The sequence below is a fragment of the Hyperoodon ampullatus genome, assembly GCF_949752795.1.
Source record: "Hyperoodon ampullatus genome assembly, chromosome: 6".
NCBI lineage: Eukaryota > Metazoa > Chordata > Mammalia > Artiodactyla > Ziphiidae > Hyperoodon > Hyperoodon ampullatus.
The window spans coordinates 25,308,758-25,327,118 of NC_136919.1; the positions used below are offsets into that span (position 1 = coordinate 25,308,758).

At 40.3% G+C, this 18,361-nt stretch overlaps 1 protein-coding gene across 1 annotated transcript in view; it reads right to left on the bottom strand.

The window, feature by feature from the left end:
- GABBR2 (gamma-aminobutyric acid type B receptor subunit 2) overlaps positions 1-18,361 on the bottom strand; it is a gene marked incomplete at both ends in the record, with an annotated part of 366,518 nt that overhangs the window by 220,494 nt on the left and 127,663 nt on the right. The window contains one exon of the mRNA XM_079706435.1: positions 1,486-1,656. Within this exon, the coding sequence (XP_079562561.1) occupies positions 1,486-1,656 (171 nt within the window). The remainder of the gene's footprint in view (positions 1-1,485; positions 1,657-18,361) is intronic.

Sequence of the window (18,361 nt, forward strand, 5' to 3'; positions counted from 1 at the left end):
AAACATCCCTCTCTGTGCATAAACTTTATAGTTTACAAAGCTCTTTAAAATTCATGACTCATCTGATTTTGGCAACAACTCTGCTGGAATAGGCATGGGAAGGGTTATGGTCCCCATCTTCTAGGGGAGGAAACCACAGCTCAGAGAAGTGAGGTGACTTCTCCAAGGTAGCACAGCCAAAGCATGGAGTGGCCTCTCCTTCCCAAAGGAGAAACGGGGCAGAGCTTCAGAAAGGTAAGTGCAGAGCTGGAGTGGAAACCAGGTCTGTGATTCCCAGCCCTGCTCTGCTCTCCCCGCCCATCCCCCGCCCCCCACTGGCAGAAGGGGCGTGTCCTCCCTGACTCCTCTCACTGAGGTCTGCCTGGACACCCGCCTCATACATTTCCCCCCAAATCGGCTCACAGTTGTTTTTTTTCTCTTGGGCTGCTAAGCACACCTGGAATGTCTTACCTTGTTGGGAGGCTCCATGTATCAAGAGCACACATAGGAGAAGATAGGAAAGTAGGAACTATAAAGAGACTAGGAAGAAAAACAAGAAACCATTCTGCACTCAGTTGAGTGGAGAAAACTTCTTAAAGATTTGCTAATAGTAAAGATATGCGGAAATGGGAATTTTCAAATGCTGGAGGGACTAGAAATTGGAACAGCCTTTCTGGAGGTCAGTTTGTCTCAACATTTTAAAGGACCCAATAATTCCACTTCTAGAAATCTATTATGAAGATGCACACCTAGGTGGGAAGGTGTTGGCTGTGATATCAAAAAGCTGTAAACATTCAATAAATTACCATCTATCCATGGGACACAACACCGTGGCCCATTAATAAGAACGAAGTCAATCAAGATCTCTACGATCTGTTGTAAAGTGGAAAATGCGAACTATCTAGTATGAGGACATTTGGGTTTAAATATATTGAAAAAGGTCCGGGCAGATGAACACTACACGGAAAGCAGGACTTCACTTGGAAAAGAAAGTGGAGTTTAGAGGGATTGGGTAAAGCAGCCCTTTTCTTTTTTTATTATATATAATTTGGCTTTTTTGTTGCTGTTATTGTTGTAACAATAAACCCCAGAACACCAAGCATTGATGTATACGTGTAAGTCATTAAAACAAACAAACAAAACCAGAAAAACCACCCAATCCACAGTGACTTTGGAAACTTCATTCCATGCCAGCTCCTCCCCAAACCCTCCTCACAGGAGAAAGGCTCTTGGCGGCACCTCGTGATTTTAGACGGCCACTATAGGTCAGCAGCAAGGACAATACCCTACAGGGGCAGTGAGGGAACAGACCACGCGACTTAGCCAAAAGGCACAACGGAAAAGAAGGTTCCACTCCTGAGCTGTGCAGGTTGGAGGCCTTCACTTGGCCTGCGCACAATCGAATTCCTGAACAGCTTAAAGGCCCCGTGTCAGAGTCCACCCCTGATTGAGTCGTCTTGCCCTTGCCCAGAGGTAGGTGAGATCGTGCCTCTCGGCAGAGCGTACCTCAGAGAAGCGCTGCACGTCCTGGGTCAGTGTGCCCACTCGCTTCCACTGGTAGTGCTTCAGCAACTTCAGGATGGCTGGATTCACTGCGTTATCTGATGGGACCGTCCGAAAGAAGTAGGGGTATTTTTTCTTATCTGCTAGAACAGGCGTGGTGGCAGCAAAAGATAGCTGAAAACACAAGAGATAGCACTTTTACTGGGGGGACGTCAGAGCTGTGGGCCCAGGATCTTTCCTAAGGGAACAGAGGTCTTTAGTTCTCACTCGAGGTACAAACACACGGGTAAAATATTTTTAAACCTTCTTAGTGCAAAAGTAACAAGTTATAATTGAAGGAAAGGTTTTTAAAAATGCAAAATATGGAGAAAGAACCATCATTAATGTTGTAGTCTAGCTCCTTCTGATCCTTTTTCCATGCACGACAATGTTTTAAAAAAAGATTCTTGAGATCATTCTACATACACATTTGAACTGTTTATTCCCTCACTTAACATTATCCTACAAGCATTTAACTGTCCTGTTAAAACTTCTTGTAAACATTTTAACATGTAAACTTTTTAATAGCAGCATAATATTCTAGCATATGAACACAGCATAATTTACTGAATCATGTTTAATTTGGGGGCATTTAGACTGTTTCTAATTTGTCATTATTGTCATATTATTCTACAAGCGTCTTTGTGCTTGGCACTTTCCCCCTATATTTCAGGCTATTTCTGTAGGATAGAGTCTAGGATGTGAAATTTCCCAGATAAAGGATGTGAGCTTTTAAAGACTTGATATTTATTTCCAAAAAGGATTGCATCAATTAACACACCCACTAGACAGTTATAATTAGAGGGCCAATCTCACCACACTCTTATCAACGGACGGAAATAAAACTTCTTTCCATCTAATTTATTAATGATTTATCACTGAAAAACTGGAATCATATTGCATTCATTGGTTATACATAAGGTTGAACATTTTTCCATGTGGCCGATAACTAGCTGTATGTCCTATTTTAGAAACTGCTTTTTTATGTCTCTTATTTTTTGAGTGGTATTCTAATGCTTTTCTTATTGAATTTAATGAAGACTATTATATGTACAGCATTCAAACTCAGGCTATTACAGTTGCTGCAAATATCCCAGTTTGTTTGCTTTTACATTTTGTGTGTGTATAGTTTAATTTACACTCAGTAGTCAAATCTGTCCATCTTTCCCTTTATTAGTCCTTCTTTTTTTAAGTGCCAGTGAATTGCTAAATTGGATTTTAATTATCTGTCCTACAGGGCACAGCTTAAATGTCACCTCTTCTATAACATTTCCTCTGATCTCTGCTTTCTCTTTCCCTCAGCCTCAACCACAGAAGGCGGTTATCAAATTTTTTGATCTTTGCAGTGTGATGGTAGAAGAATGGTATCTTCTTGTAGTTCTGATTTGCATTTACCTTATTATGAGTGAGGGTGAGTATCTCTCTTATGTTTAAGAGCAATTTGCAGTTTCTTTCTGGAAAGTGTTCACATCCTTTGCTTGTTCTCCAATTGTACTCTGAGTCTTTTTCTTATTGATTAGTAGTAATCACTTATTGATCAGTGATCTTTTATAGTAGGGAGATTAACCCTTTGTGATATAAGTTGCTAATTCTCCCCCAGTTTGTACTTTTTCTTTTGCTGTTTCTCATGGTGTCTTTTGCCATATAGAAGTATTTTTTTTAATGTGGCTGAATTTATTCATTTTTTTTTCTTTCTGTCTTCGGGTTTTATGCCATATTTAGAAAGGTCTTTCCCACTCTGAGATTATAAAAGAATTCCTCCATGGTTCCTTCTAGCCTATCATTCTCCCCTGTCTGTCCTCACGGGTTTGTCACCTGGTGTGAGAGGACGGAGGAGACCCAGTACCGACATGTGATGAGCACCTTCCAGCACAGGTTCAAGAACAGGCTGACTTGGTTGGCCGTTAGGCTTTATAAGATCCTGTGGTCCCTGACAAATTGTTTTGTTTTTCATGTGTCTAGCAAGTATTTAATAAACTCTTGTATAGTAATCTTGTTGTTGTTGGGTACTGATAGATCCAGAATTTTGTGACCACTGTTGTGGTTATGTCTGTGCATCACTAGTTAATGCTACTTTATCTAACCTTATGCAGTATGCTTCATTCACCAAACTTTGTGCTCAAAATACATAAATACAATTTTATTTTATTTTATTTTTGGCCGCACTGCACAGCTTGCGGGATCTTAGTTCCCTGACCAGGGATTGAACCCGTGGCCTCAGTAGTGAAAGCTCGGAGTCCTTACCACTGGACCGCCAGGGAATTCCCAACACTATTTTTTAAAAATAGTATTTCCTTCCTTCTCTTGTTTCATTTAAATCTTTGATCCAGAGAGGGCACAGCTGAGCAAGATCACTCTTTGCTGCTACCGGCCTTCCTTCCCCACCCTTGCTGTCTCAGCAGCTCTAGATCCAATACATCTCAGAGTCCAACTTTAACATCCAGGGAAGTAACATCCTGGCACCCTCAGGCCCCAGATGAAGTTGCTTTACTGCTCCTCCTGTCACCTGAGGAAGCACTTCTTTTCCCCCCAAGACTTTAGCAGAGCAGGGCAGTGGAGATCTTGTCCCTTTCCCTGATCTGTCTCAGATGGTAGATGGCCACTACCTAGGATCCCTGGATCTCCAGCATCCACTCAGCAGTCTCAGCAGGTCCTGCCTGTTGGAGCTGAACATACAACAACCCATCAGCTGTCACCTAGAGCTAGAGAGCACCTATAGGAACCAATTTCTAAGATCCTCACAGAGACAGGACATCATCCCAAGACTGGTAAAGGTCAAGGATAGATCAACTGTTAAAAAAAAATTCTGGGTAGAATAAGGCCCAATGAGAGAGGAAAATCCCAGCTGGACATATTGAGGACACTCAAATCCAGAGCTGCCCAGCAAGGGAAGGCCTGCTGTTGGAAGTAGCGAGATCCCTGTGTCTGGAGGTGTGCAAACAGAGGCTATGGCCTAGCAAGAACGCAGAGGGGCTGCAAAGTGTCTGAGAACTCCTTGAAAACTGTATGGAAAAGCTTGTGTGGGCATGTATGTGCGTACAGACACACACATTTTTCTGAAAAGAGGATCCATGGCTTCCATCAGATTCACAAAGAGAATCCTAGAACCAAACAAGGTCAGCACCCCTGCCTGAAGGTGATACTTAGGTCGCATAGCGAGTGTAAGAAATAGAAGCTTTCTACAGTCTGCTCAAACCTAGCGTCTTATTCTTCTCTCAAGATTAAAATAACACTTCCAGCTTCCTATGGTCAGTGTAAGAAGGAGCTATTAGAAAAATCAGGCAGCAACTATTTCAGGACCTGGGATTGGTATATATGCAATTGCATCCCCCAAAATGCTTATCTGATACAATCTGGAAAATTATGGTTTTCTGATGTGATTTCTGAATCACACTCTGGTTGATACTTTGCTGTTATTGTCCCATTAGTTCCAGGTCCACAATTAATTGTTGCTTGAACAACCTCATATGTTTGCCCTATAGGTAATTAGAGTGGTTACTGTTCAGTGAATAAATGGCCCATTGTGTTTACAATGGGCTTGGAGTACCATATATGCCCCGGGTCTAAATCATGTTGGGTGCAAAATATTAACTGGCACTGACATTTTCTGCACCATTTGAGATAATGCACACTTTGATTAGATTGCTTTGCATCACTGTTCCTCTAGCTTTAGCCTCCTAAACCTTTCTTCCACTGGGCAAAGACTGCAGGTGCCAGGTAGCACTGCTGAACTTCAGAACTGGAGAAACCTGAGAAATCATCTAGCTCTGGAGCTCTCTACTCTGGCTACACATTGGAATCACATGGGGATATTTTTAAAAATATTGATGACTTGGTCCCACTCCAAACCAAGTGAATCAGAATCTCTGGGCATAGAGCCCAGGCATCAGTATAATTTAAAAACTTCCCAAGGTGATTACAATGCCCAGTGAAGGTTGAGAACCACTGATACAGCTCAACAGCCCTAGTTTTGAATATGCAGACCAAGGCCCAGAAATGGAAAGCTATTGAGATACCCACCAAAGTCAATAAGAGGTAAAAGCAGAATTCGAATCCAGGCCTAAAGGACTCTAAGACCAGTGCTCTCTCTCCCTCTGATGGCTGTCCCCTGCATCCTATGAGCTTGCCAGACCTTCCTCCCCCAGCACAGTCACCCAGCATCTGCAACAACAGCCCTGTTAGCATCAGCGCCCTAACTCGAAGACCCAATCTTTCTGGGCTCTCCTGCCTTATTTCACACAACCAAGTTCATTTCTAAACAGACTGTGATTGAGGCTTCAAGTTAATCCCTAACCAAGGATTATTTATTTCAGAGAGTACTTTTTATTTTAAAATTTTGTTATCATTTCTAGTTTTATTGCATTGTTTTGAGAATTTGGTGTGTACAGTGTCTGCTTTCGGAATTTATTGAGGCTTTTTTTGGTGGCCTATTATACAATCAATTTTTGTGAAAGTCCCATGTTGGCCAGAAAAACAGATGCAGTCTCTAGTTGTAAGCTATAAAATTCTTTATCAGACTTCTGATGTATAAAAGATATAATCCAGCTAACCAATTACATTATTAACACATGCTTTGTATTTTTGCTTATTTGACCTATCAAAGACTGAGAGGTATGTTAAGTTTTTCTCTATTGTCTCTGACAATTTCTCCATGTTATTCAAATTTTTTGCTTTATATGCTTTGATTTTATGTTGTTTTGAGGATAAGTGTTCATTACATCTTTATTTTTCAGCAATGTATACACTTCCTTAGTGCAAACAGCAGGTACTTAACAGATAATCATTGAATGAACTGAGAATTAAAATATTTATCAAGGTAAAATAACCCTGTTTGTCATTTTATTGCTGTTTGTTTCATATAATATCTTGCTCAATATTAATATTGAATTAGTATCTCGCTTGATATTAATATTGAAACCTTTATTTTTTGCTTGCATTTGCCTGCCATAGCTCTGATTCTCCTTTTATTTGTATTCCATTAAGATTGTTTTTAAGTATATTTCTTGAAATGAGTACATGAATGGATTTCTAAATATATGCTTATTGCTGCAATAAATACTTGGTCTTGCTTTCACCATCTTGTTGGCAGTCTTATTCTTTTTTTTTTTTAATGTTTCCTTTTGTTCCTTTTGGTATTCAGACTTCTCCATTCTGAATATATTAATCTTGCTTCTTGTCTTAACCTGCTAGAACATCTTTTCATATTGTGAAGAAGGGTAAAGGGTTGAAAATTTGCTTAGGATGACCCTCTGTTGCTTTGACACATGGTAGAATTTATCTGGATATAAAATTCTTGGGCTACCATTTTTTCCCTTTGAAACTACAAAATGATGCAGAGGAGAAATCCAGGGATATTTTGATTCTTGTTCATTTGTAGGTATCTGATTTTCTCTGGATGCCTGAAGGATTTTTTTTCTTTATTCTTATAATTCAAAAAATTTGCCTAAATAGATGTGGGTGTGGCACTCTTGATTTTATCTGGAACACAGGGAGTCCTTCAATCTATACCTTCAAGTCTTTTAACTAAAAAAAAAAAAAAAAATATATATATATATATATATACACACACACATATATATACACATAAGTATAAATATGCTTATAAATATAACATTTATATAAAAAATATAATACTAGGCATTTATTATATTTATATTACACTAATATTCATATATATTCTTGCCTCACCACTGGAATACCTGATTTTCTATGTGTTGTCTTTCATTTCCCAAATCCATATCTGTCATAGTTTTTCCATGATTTCATCTCTTGGTCCTTGTCCTCTGCATTCTGGAAGACCATCTTATTTTATTCTATCTCTTCTATTACAGGGTATGTGCATATTCAGTTTCATTAATTTCTGGTAAAATGGCCGTATCATCCACAGTCATAGTGGCAGAGTACCAGGGTTCTCATTTCTTCACATATTGACCAATATTTGGTATTATCTGACTTTCTACATTTTTGCTCAACTTTCAGGGATAAGGTAGCACTTCATTATTAATTGATTTTGCAGCCCTTTGACTGCGATGTGGTTGAGTAGCTGTACAGACACGTTAGCCATTTAAGTTCTCTGTTTGGTGGGTTTGCTGATTTGCTTTTCAACAGTCTCAGTATTAGTGTTACTGTCCTTGACATACTCTTATTGTTATTGACTTCTTCCATTTCCTAGTAATTTTTTATGATCATAACCCTTTTTGTCCCATCCTCTTATCTCATGTTTCATGGAGACCATGTCTTTTCTGCATATGATTGAGGATGCCAAAAGTCTTTCTAAAGTTTTTTTCTTTATCCTAGAACAGCTCATCTTCAGAGCTGGACTCTTCCTCTACTTCTGGGTATTGTGCACCTTTTATTATTTTTGTGGTACTTTTTCAAAGGCTGAATGTTAGGTGTTTTCAGTGTACTCATCCTCAAAAGCAAGGCAGGTATTTTCAGAGGTGGCCTATCAAAAGACAATATATGGATTGCCCTTGGCCCTGATACTGTGGATCAGCACAATACATTTCTGTCTGTTTACATTATAATTGAGTATTTTTTTCTCAGAAAACTGGAGAAGAAATGTTCAAGCACAGATTTTGGTGTCTAGTATGCTCCCACCTTACACAGTTCTGTATTAATGAGCAGCTAATTTTCTGATACTGTGGATCAGCACAATACATTAAATTCTTGTCATGCATTGCTGCCAGGGATTTTCTTTGCTATAGATTTTCTTTTCTATAAAGCTTTACTTGAGAGGTTTCTTGTGCCCTCCTGTCCACTCCTTATCTAGCTTTTTCTAGGAATTTATAGCTCTGTTTGAATTTAGAAAAAAGCATCTTGGTTGCCTCAAAGAACAGCAACTGTGACTAGAGGCATAGCTGTCCAATTTTCTGATTGGTAGAAGCCCTAACAGACTGTGGAGGAGAGAGGGAAAAGTATGTCTATTATTTTTCAGGGCAGTTGTTATTTTATGAGGCAAGGTTCCAAGTGCCAAGAGGCAAAATTTGGTAGGATTTTTTCAATACTGTCCCATCTACTTTATCATCGTGAAGCTTCCAAACATCTAGGCTGTCAGTGAGTCTTAGAGTCCCTTAGTTCTCTGAAGTAGGATTTACTATCCATTTCACAACTAAAGAAACCGTGGCCCAGAAAGGTGACATAAGCCATGCAAGGTCAGTACAGGAAATATGGAATTGGTCTTTTGACTTCATATTTAGTTCTCTTTCTTCAACCAGCTCTGACCCATCAGTCCCAGGTGAGACGGGGCAACGATCCAGGGCTTGGTCTTTCTACTGAGACCTGCTAGCACAGGGAAGAGACAGCTTATTTCAAGGCTTCCAGAGTCTCTCAAACATAGCAAGTGTCCATGGTGGGCATGGTTGGTCCTGGGAGATTCTGGGGGGACACACCTTAACCAGCAAAGTGGGATGGGAAGACAGCCATCAGCGTCTCTCTCTGAGCTCTGGCTTGCCATGGAATATTCTGTGAAAGTTTAGGGTCTGCCTGTTGAACTGTGTCCTTCACATTAAGGACCCACAGGCAGAGAGAACAGGAGAGTGAAGACAACTACAATGACACTTTAGGGAGCTGGGAACCGGGCTTACCCCTGTCTCTATGGCTTTGAGAACAAGGCAGAGTATTTCCCCTCTGTGGGTGTCTGTTTTTCTCATCTCTAAAAGCAAAGATTTCAAAGGTTCTTTGCAACCACACACCTCTATACTTCTCTCTCCAGCAACTGAGGAAAATGATTAAGGAGTTTGTTAGTTTTGTGGGGTGGTGTGTTTCATTTGATCTGACATTGTATTTCACTTCTCTTTGTAGATTCAAGTCTAGATGAAAAATGTGAATACACCTCCCAATTTCAGGATCTTTATTAAATTCTCAGCCACTGATGAATTCTTCTCTAAATGCAATTCCTTCTTTACCTGGTTTGGGGTCTCAGAGTTTAAACTTTCTGCAGAAATAAACCATTTTTCAGGTGGAAAGTATAACCAAGAGCGCCCCTAGTTGCTAAATCCTAGGTGAGAAGTGCGGGCCAGATGCCAGGGGGGAGAAGATGATTGAGGCTTGCTCTTTTCTCCATTCGGTTTAATCTTCTTCCATGGGTTTGCTGACTGTTTCTGTAATTAAATGAGGGAGGTATTTGTCATCTAGGGTTCCTTTCAGCCAAGATGAATGGAACGCAACTTTCTCAGGAAGCTTCTGACAAAACCCTGTTTGTGGCTAGTGCCAGGACATATACAAAGGCACCGGGCTGTGTGCATTGGGAACTGGGCTCCACTTCAGATCTGCGCCAGGTCACCGCTGCACCCAAGCCCTGGCAAAAAACTGTTTGGACACAAAGTGCTTCAACATAGATGCCCGTGAGATTAACGTGATGTGGGGTGGCCGCAAAACATTTCCCGAGTTAAGGAGGGAAAATGAAGCATTTGGGCGAGTTCTTGGGGCCCCACTCCAACCAAGGCCTGCTGGGCAGCATGCGTAGGCTTGCTCTGAGGCTTGAAACCTCTTCTGGAACCTCCTGGGGACAATCACCTCTCCTTCCTGCTGATGAATTTTAGTTTTAATCACTCAGAGATGCACAGCAGTTCCATTTTTACCACCCACGTCCATCGCCGTATCCTTACTGAGGACGTGCAACAATTCGTGAGGGAGGTTGGGAAGGCATAATTGTCTTTGTTCCTCGTGGAGAAACCGAGGCTCAGAAAGGCACAGTGCCGTGCCCAAGGCCCCCATGGCCAGCAAGGGGCAAAGTGGGATTTGAACTCATATATTTTGACTCCTTCAAGGTACTGCCTAGCGAGCACCTGCCGTGGGGCAAGCATTGTGTGGAGGGCTTGGTGTGAAGGGTTCACTTTGTCACTGAGTGTGCAAAACCACCTTATGAGGTAGACACTATTTTGATCTGCATTTTTCAGATGAGGAGACTGAGGCTCAGAGAGGTTAAGTCACTTGCATGTGGTCACACAGCAAGAGACTGGCAGAGCAGGGAGACTAACATCACAGGCTTTACTCATTCCACAGACTGCTATGCTTCTTCTCTGTGATTAACAATTTCCAAAACTCGTTTACTGCTTTAGTCTAACTTTGATCTTCACAAAAACCCATGATACAGATAGAGTAGACTTTATTGCCCTCATTTTATAGACGAGGAATCTGAAGCTCAGAGAGATAAGTGACTTGCTCAGAGTCCCATGTTAGCAAGTGGCAAGGCCAGGGCTCAAACTTGGGACTTTTGTTCTTGAAATGTGGTTCATCTCTCCAGTGACAAGGCTGCTTCTTAGGGAGGCACCCAGGTACAAGATGAGAAAGCAACTGGGGCCATTTAAAAGAAGAGAGAAGAAAAAAAAGAGATTTGCTTAAAAGAAAAAACAATACTGAATCCGTGGCTTATTATGCTTCGATTGCCTAAGATGTTCCAATTCAATTACGTGAAACAAAACTCATATGTATATTTGATTTTTTACTGAAGATAAAATTCTTCACATTTTTCTTTTTTAAACTTTTATTAGGAAATATAAACTACATATATAAGTGTGTAAAATATATATGTTCAGTTCAAAGAGTACTAATAAAATCAAAACCCAACTGTCCATCACCGGTTTAAGAGAAATAGCTTTTATTTATGTGTAAATATTAAATTGCAAAGTAGCTTAATTTTTTGCTCTTTAAGACACAATTTTTTCCATGTGGCATTCTGTGATTTTTATTTCCTTCTTCACTCCCCTCTACAACATTTCTATCATTGTTTTATGTAAAGAAGGTTGTAAAATAAATATTACTTCCTCAAATCCTTCTTTTCCCCTTTATAAGTAAAAAACAGGAGTAAAATAGAGAAAGAGCAAAACTAAGCTGGTGCTGAGAAACCAGTATGGCCCATAGGGGTCAGAATTTGGAGTTTCAGCTTGGACAGCCTGAGTCTGAATGCCAGCTCCACCACTCACTATGCAACTTCAGGAACATTACTTCACCTTTTGGGATCTGTCCCCTCTATAAACCAGGGTGACAAGCCACTCCCCCCCCAATCTTAGTGCTATTCTAAGGATCAGAATAACACAGGCGCCCAACTAATGACTGTTAATGTTAGATCACAGCTTCTAGACTTACAAGTTATGAGAATTGGACGGTATTTCTTACAATTATGAAAAGACTTTTAACTTACAAAGCCCTTTCCTTCAATAACACCTCAACCCTGCGGAGGGCAGAGTGGAGAAGAGTTTACCCATTTTACAGATGAGAGACCTCAGAGAATGGAAGGGTTTGCTCACAGTGATGTGGCTACTACCAGGCTGAGAAATAATTCTAAATTGGGCCTTCTAAATACTAACCTGGCAATTTTAAAATGTCTTGTTAATTAAATATAATAATGATTATATTGCTTGTTTAATTGTGTACAATTAGAACATATGTCTTTGATTTTCTCTTAAACTTCTGATAAGACACTTCATTCATTTCTCCCTTATAGCTGTGTAGGTGACAAATACACGAAATTAACAAGTCACATTAGAAGACTCTTTGGTTTCCTCAGCTCCTTTGCACTTTGCTTTCAGCTGATGTCTTCAGGGGTAAGAAGCACTCTTATGTGATCACAGCTGTGAAGCCAACTGCTTTTTAATTACCACACTGCAAAAATCATGTCTCCTCATGTCAGTTTAGCACTTCTAATTAGTCAATAGGTTGACATCACATCTATGGAGGGGAAAGGTGTGCTGGGGCCCAGCGTGATGCTTGCAGTGGGAGAGGATGCAGCATTTCCATCTGCTGGATTCTCCCTTCTCTTCAGGGCCAGCTCCTATTCATCTGTCCAGGCCTGCTCACAGCCACCTCCTCCATGTAGCCTTCCCTGCCATCCCTCAGTTCTTCCAGCACTGTTTCCTGCCCTTGCTGTGGAATGCTGAGAAGCAATTGATAGCCAGGCCCATTTCACTGACTGGTCTGTGAGCATTTTGCGGGCTGTCTCCAATCCTCTCTGTAGCCATGGGAGAAGAGAGAGAAGAGGAGGGGCAAGGGAGACAGTGGGAGCACAAAATGCCTCCACGCTTGCCTTCCAGACAAGAGCTCACCATGGTTTTCATATAGAATGGGGCTGAACAGGAAGGCAGGCACTGGTTTGTGTGGCTGAGAAAGACAGGGTTTTAGCTGGGCCTGTCACCTTGGAGCATCTAAAGGGAGTCCGGGCAAAGCTCTGGGTAGCAGTACTCTACCCAGAAGTCACTCAACCAGGACAGACCAAGACTCCTGAGGGGGGCTGTGAGCCACCTGCCCACTGACACACAGAGAGAGAGCACATAGAAAGGTCAGGAGGGTGGAGGTCGCCAGGCATCTCACAGCCCGGACAACTGGGCTCTAAAAGAAGGGGTCATTGTAGGTTTCATTTACCCCTGTGAGCCAACACCTCCCATAACCAAGGAAAGGAGAGCAGAATGCTGGACTCCAGACCGCTGAGATTTGCTTCATGATCAGTCCTGGGGAAATTAAGTTAAATCAAGATAAAAGATTCAAAGGCGCTTTCCAAGAATGTGAAGTCTTCTTCAGTGGGACAGAGAAGGTCATCCTGGACCAGTGAGGCTGGGGCTGGGGGCAGAAGGAAAGGAGCACGGGTATGTGGTTATGGAACATCAAGACCCAACTCCTCCATGTATCAGCTGCACTTTCACTAGCAATCCATTAGGCCTCAGTCTCCCCACCCGTGAAATGGAGAGAATAAGTCCTATCCTAACTCTCCAGGGCTCCTTTTTTTTTTTTTTTTTTCAAATGAGAACTTGGTTGTGAAAATGTTCTATAGGAAGTTAAGTCCTATGCTAATAGAAGGTGAGGGTTACAACACCCACCTGGTCAGCTCATCCCTCACCTTTTCTACTGCTCCAGGCTCCTTTCTCACCCTCTCACTCCAGCCTTCTACTTCCCAAAGCATACAAGGCTCTCTCTCATTCCCCCATGAAGAAGCCTTCCTGAACACCTCCAGTCTAGGCCAAGTGCACCTCCCCACCCCAGCCCCATCAGATCTATCACACTGTATTGTAATTGCATCCTTACTTCCCTCCATAAGACTGTAAGATAACAAGCACTCAAACTGTCATGTAAGAAGCACTCAAATATTTCTCAAATAAATAGGAAAACTCAGATCAATGTACGACTATTTCAGGGAGGCTAACATGAACCAATAAAAGAAGAAATATTTAGGGCTTCGCTGGTGGCACAGTGGTTCAGAGTCCGCCTGCCGATGCAGGGGACATGGGTTTGTGCCTGGTCCGGGAAGATCCCAAGTGCTGCGGAGCGGCTGGGCTCGTGAGCCATGGCCGCTGGGCCTGCGCATCCGGAGCCTGTACCTCCGCGACGGGAGAGGCCACAACAGTGAGAGGCCCGCGTACCGCAAAAAAAAAAAAAAAAGAAGAAGAAGAAGAAGTATTTAATAATAAGGTATTCAAGAATGAATCAAAACCTTGCAAAGCACTGAGTTCCCCATCACTGAAGGTACTCAAGGAGACGCTCAAGGGTTGTCCACCAGGGTCACGAAAGGGATTCCAAAACCGGCAAGGAGTTTGTATTTTTCAGTGTTGTGTTTTATGTGCACTGCTGGTGGCACACCCAGTGATTTCAGGTGAGCCCCAATCTAATATTTTATATCTTAATAGGTATGTTTTCTCTTTATTTTCTCTTACACTTCTTCTTAGTAAATGATGCTGATTTTCCATTCATGGTATTTAAATAAAAGGATGAGTTGATTTAAAGGAAAATACTAAATAAATTAATAATACAAGTGTTATACAGATCTGGTAAAATCAAGAAAGTGATATGCAAATGATGTCTGGGAAACATGGGACTGCAGGTGTGTTAAGGAGTCTTAAAGAATGTATGACCCTCAGAAATAAAAATCTACTCAAATTTCCATCACTTTCCACTAAATTAAACCATAATATAAATTCAAATGATGTAGAATGAGCTAGACTCTTAGCTAGGCAAGGGAGAACAGGCACTATCAGGAGTACCAAAAAGAGGGTGGATCTCTCAAATGAAAGAAGTTAATTACATAGAAAAAAAAGAGAAATAACTGTAGAAGTAGAAGTGGCCTAAGAGGGTTGCCATATTTAGAAATATTGGGGACATAATTATACTAAAAACTTATTCTTTATTTATCTGAAATTCAAATTTAACTAGGCATCCTGTATTCTATCTGGTAACCCTAAGTGACCATCCAAGCCGGAGGTGGTAAATAGGCTTGAGTCTATGTTATATCATCAACAGGCTGACAGTGGCTGCCAAGAGAAGTGGGTTAAGTCAGTGAAGAGAGTGTGGTGATCAACTATGTTATGTCTGCAATTAGCACAGGAGGGGGAAAGTAATGGCACCAATGCATTCATTTATCTGCCATCCTGGGCTTGTCCAACTCCTCATTTTACACAATGAGGACCAGGGAAGACAAGGGACTTGCCCAGGCTCACAGCACAAGTCCACAGCTGGGCTGAGCTAAACTCATTTGCTGCTCCATGCTGCCTACTTGGAATCAAAACAGAATGCTACCAACGCCATGATTATGTAATTTCAGACTACCCTCAGCAAGCATGACGACCCACGTCATCGGCCAGAATGCACACGGCCAGTCAATCCCTCTACCTGATCCAACTTATCATCATGACTACATTTGAATGCCTTAGAGTAACATAAAAGATGTGAAACAAAATCCATTTACCCCGAGAGAGTTCTGTTGAAGGAGAGATCGTTGCAACAGAAAGCACTCAAGGGTCTGAACTGCCGTGCTCTTCATGTAATATCTTGAGGGTGCTCAGTAGTACAATTTTACATTTGACTCTTGCTTTATTACAAGGCAGATATCTTACCTACCATTCATTGAACTGGATGGAATGAACTAAATCTGTGATTTCTTCTTTATCTTTCTGTTCTTCCCTTCTCTTTTTGGGCCTGAGGTTCCTTGCTGCTAAAATAAGGAGACTGCACCAGGTGGATTTTTATTTCAGCTCTAAAATTTCATGATCTTGTAATTCTATGTTTAATTTACAAACCAAGGCAAATTCTCTCTTTAGGCGAGAAAATGAAAATCGCTGGATTAGAGACAACATTGCCAGAAGGGTTTTAAACCAGCCTCTCTCACAAAGAGAATTATTTAGTCTAATTGTTTTATGTCTCCATTTAGATATCAGCCTTTTACTTTCTGTTCTTCTTAATCAAGTTTATTCATTAGTATTCTCTTTCATTCAGTAAAGCTGTATTTTCTAGAAAAATTATAGATGCATTTTCCCTTTGACCCAGAAATCCCACTTCTAGGAATTCACCCCCAACTTACACTGGCACAAATATGACATATGGCCAAGGTTATTCCAACAGATTGGAAACAACCCAAATGTCTATTGATAGCAGACTGGCTGTACAAATTATAGTATATCCACACAAAGAAGTGCTATGCAGTTGTAAAAAGAATAAAGAATGTCTTTACATAGTGATAAAACAGTAAGCTCCAGGAAAATAAAGTGAAAAAAGCAACGTGCCAAGTAGCACATATAGTATGCTAGCTTTTGCATTAGGAGAAAGAAAAATAAACACACACACGTTTGTGCATATCTGCAACAAGAAACACTGGAAGAATACATTTAAAACTAATAAAAATGGTTATCTACAGAGGTGGCATGGAACAGAGAGAGGGAAGTTGGATCGGAGACAAGAATTCTCTACTTTGAATGCTTCCCCAGAGGTCATACAATCAGTTAAAAATATAACACCAAAAATAAGACCCTTAAACACAGATCTACCTGCTTTGAAGCAATTCAATAAATCATAATCGAACTCATCCAACTGGATATGTACAAAGCCATTGCAGAATAAGCTGAAACAGTATAATTACTCAGATAAAGAAGAGAAACAAATATTTTAAAATGCCTTAAACCACGTTTTGCAATCATTTAGCCTAGTAAGAGAGGATCTGGGAAACAGTAACTCTAGATAGGCTAGTTTGGAGTGCAGCTAGTGGGAAAACGTCAATCAGAGGGAAATTAATTTAATTAAAATTTAAATTAAATTTTCTTAAAATTTAATTTAAAAAGTTATATATGTTTTAAAAATTAATTTAATTAACAATAAAGAAATCAATCCCTGAAAACTGAAAACAAAGGCACTTAAGAGTATATTAAAAAATAATTGAAAAAAAAGAATATATCAAGTTGCTAATGTAATCACATGGAGAAAAATCTATAAGGGGACTTCTGGACACATCTTTATTGTCCAAATAAGGAGGGATATAGTCCCTTCCCCATCCCCAACCCCACACACATTCATAGCTTTTTACTGTGAGAATATTCAAACCTACAAAAAAGTTGAAAGAACAGTACAATGAACACCATATACCTTTCACCCTTCGCCATTTCCCACATCTGCTTTCCTCTCTCTATAAATATATACACACATATAAGTATACATACACACAGAGAGACATACATATATGTACACACACACACACATGCATGCGTTTTTGTTTTCAACACATTTGAAATTAACTTGTAAACATTTTGACACTTTACTCCTAAATAGTTCACAATGCATCTCCTAATAATGACATTCTCTGGTATCATTACAGCATCATTATCACACTTACAAAAATGAGTAGTAGTTCAGTATCATCTAATCTATAGTCCACATTCAAATTTCTTTGATTTCCCTAATATGCCCTTTACATTTTAAGAATTCAGAATCCAATCAACACACGAGGCTTGCATTTGATTGTTATATTTTTTTAGTCTCTTTTCATCTAGAACAGTCCTCTGCCCTTCTGCTGTTGCTCTTGTTTTCTGCAACATTAACTTTTTTGAAGAATCCAGGCCAGGCGACTTGCAGGATGTCCTACATTTGTGTGATTATCTCCTGATACTCAGATTCAAATTTAAACATTTTTTGTTTAAAACATTAAAAATTATATTTTTGACCTTAGTTCACTGCAAAAATCTAGAAGCAGTGAACCCCAGTAGCAATGAGCATACCTAGCATGCAGATTGTGGTCTCTAAATATGATTCACCAGAAAGAATCAGGGATCCTTGGAGAAATGGCTGACTCCAAGTCTAAGGCAGGTAAAATATTAAGCACCCAAACTGACAGCAGAGAAAGGAGGAAGGGAGAGAATGGGGCAGGAGGAGGAAAGAAAGGGTCAAAAGGGAACACTCTTTTGTAGAGAAGAACATCAGCTTAAATGTGGAAGGAAGAAGAGAATTAGAAAATGACCAGTTTGCAACTCCAATGTAATTTACAGTGATTCAGGCAAGGACCATCAGTAGATGCTAAAACCATCAGGGGAAAGATCGTGGGGGACAGGATATTCACATGGTCTCAAAGTCTCACACCACAGATTACATAATAATTATTAAGGGAAAAAGGTATCTTCACAATAAATCTAGCAGATACCACTGTAACCAAGTGATCAAATTTAGCATCATTGATAATAGTTCAAACGTGGGCCTCCTGATGCAATGCACTGAGAAGATGATGTAAAAAATGTAGCTTAATCTTGCCAAAACTGTTTAACCTGAATCTAATTGTGAAGAAACAAACAAACAAATCCAGATTCTGGATTTTGGGGACATTTTGTAAAACAACTAGCTTGAGATTTTTAAGAAGGTCAATATCCTGAAAGCACCCCCCCCCCAAAAAAGTAGGAGGGATATTCTAGGTTAAAGAAGACTAAGCACATGATGACAAATATAATGCATGCTCCCGGTTGGACCCTTGATCCCCTCCCACCCACCCCTACAAATAAATGGCAAAAGGGACATTTGGGGGACAACTGGGGAAATGTGAATATGGACCATATATTAGGTAATATTATTGTATCACTGTTAGTTTTTTAGATGTGATAAT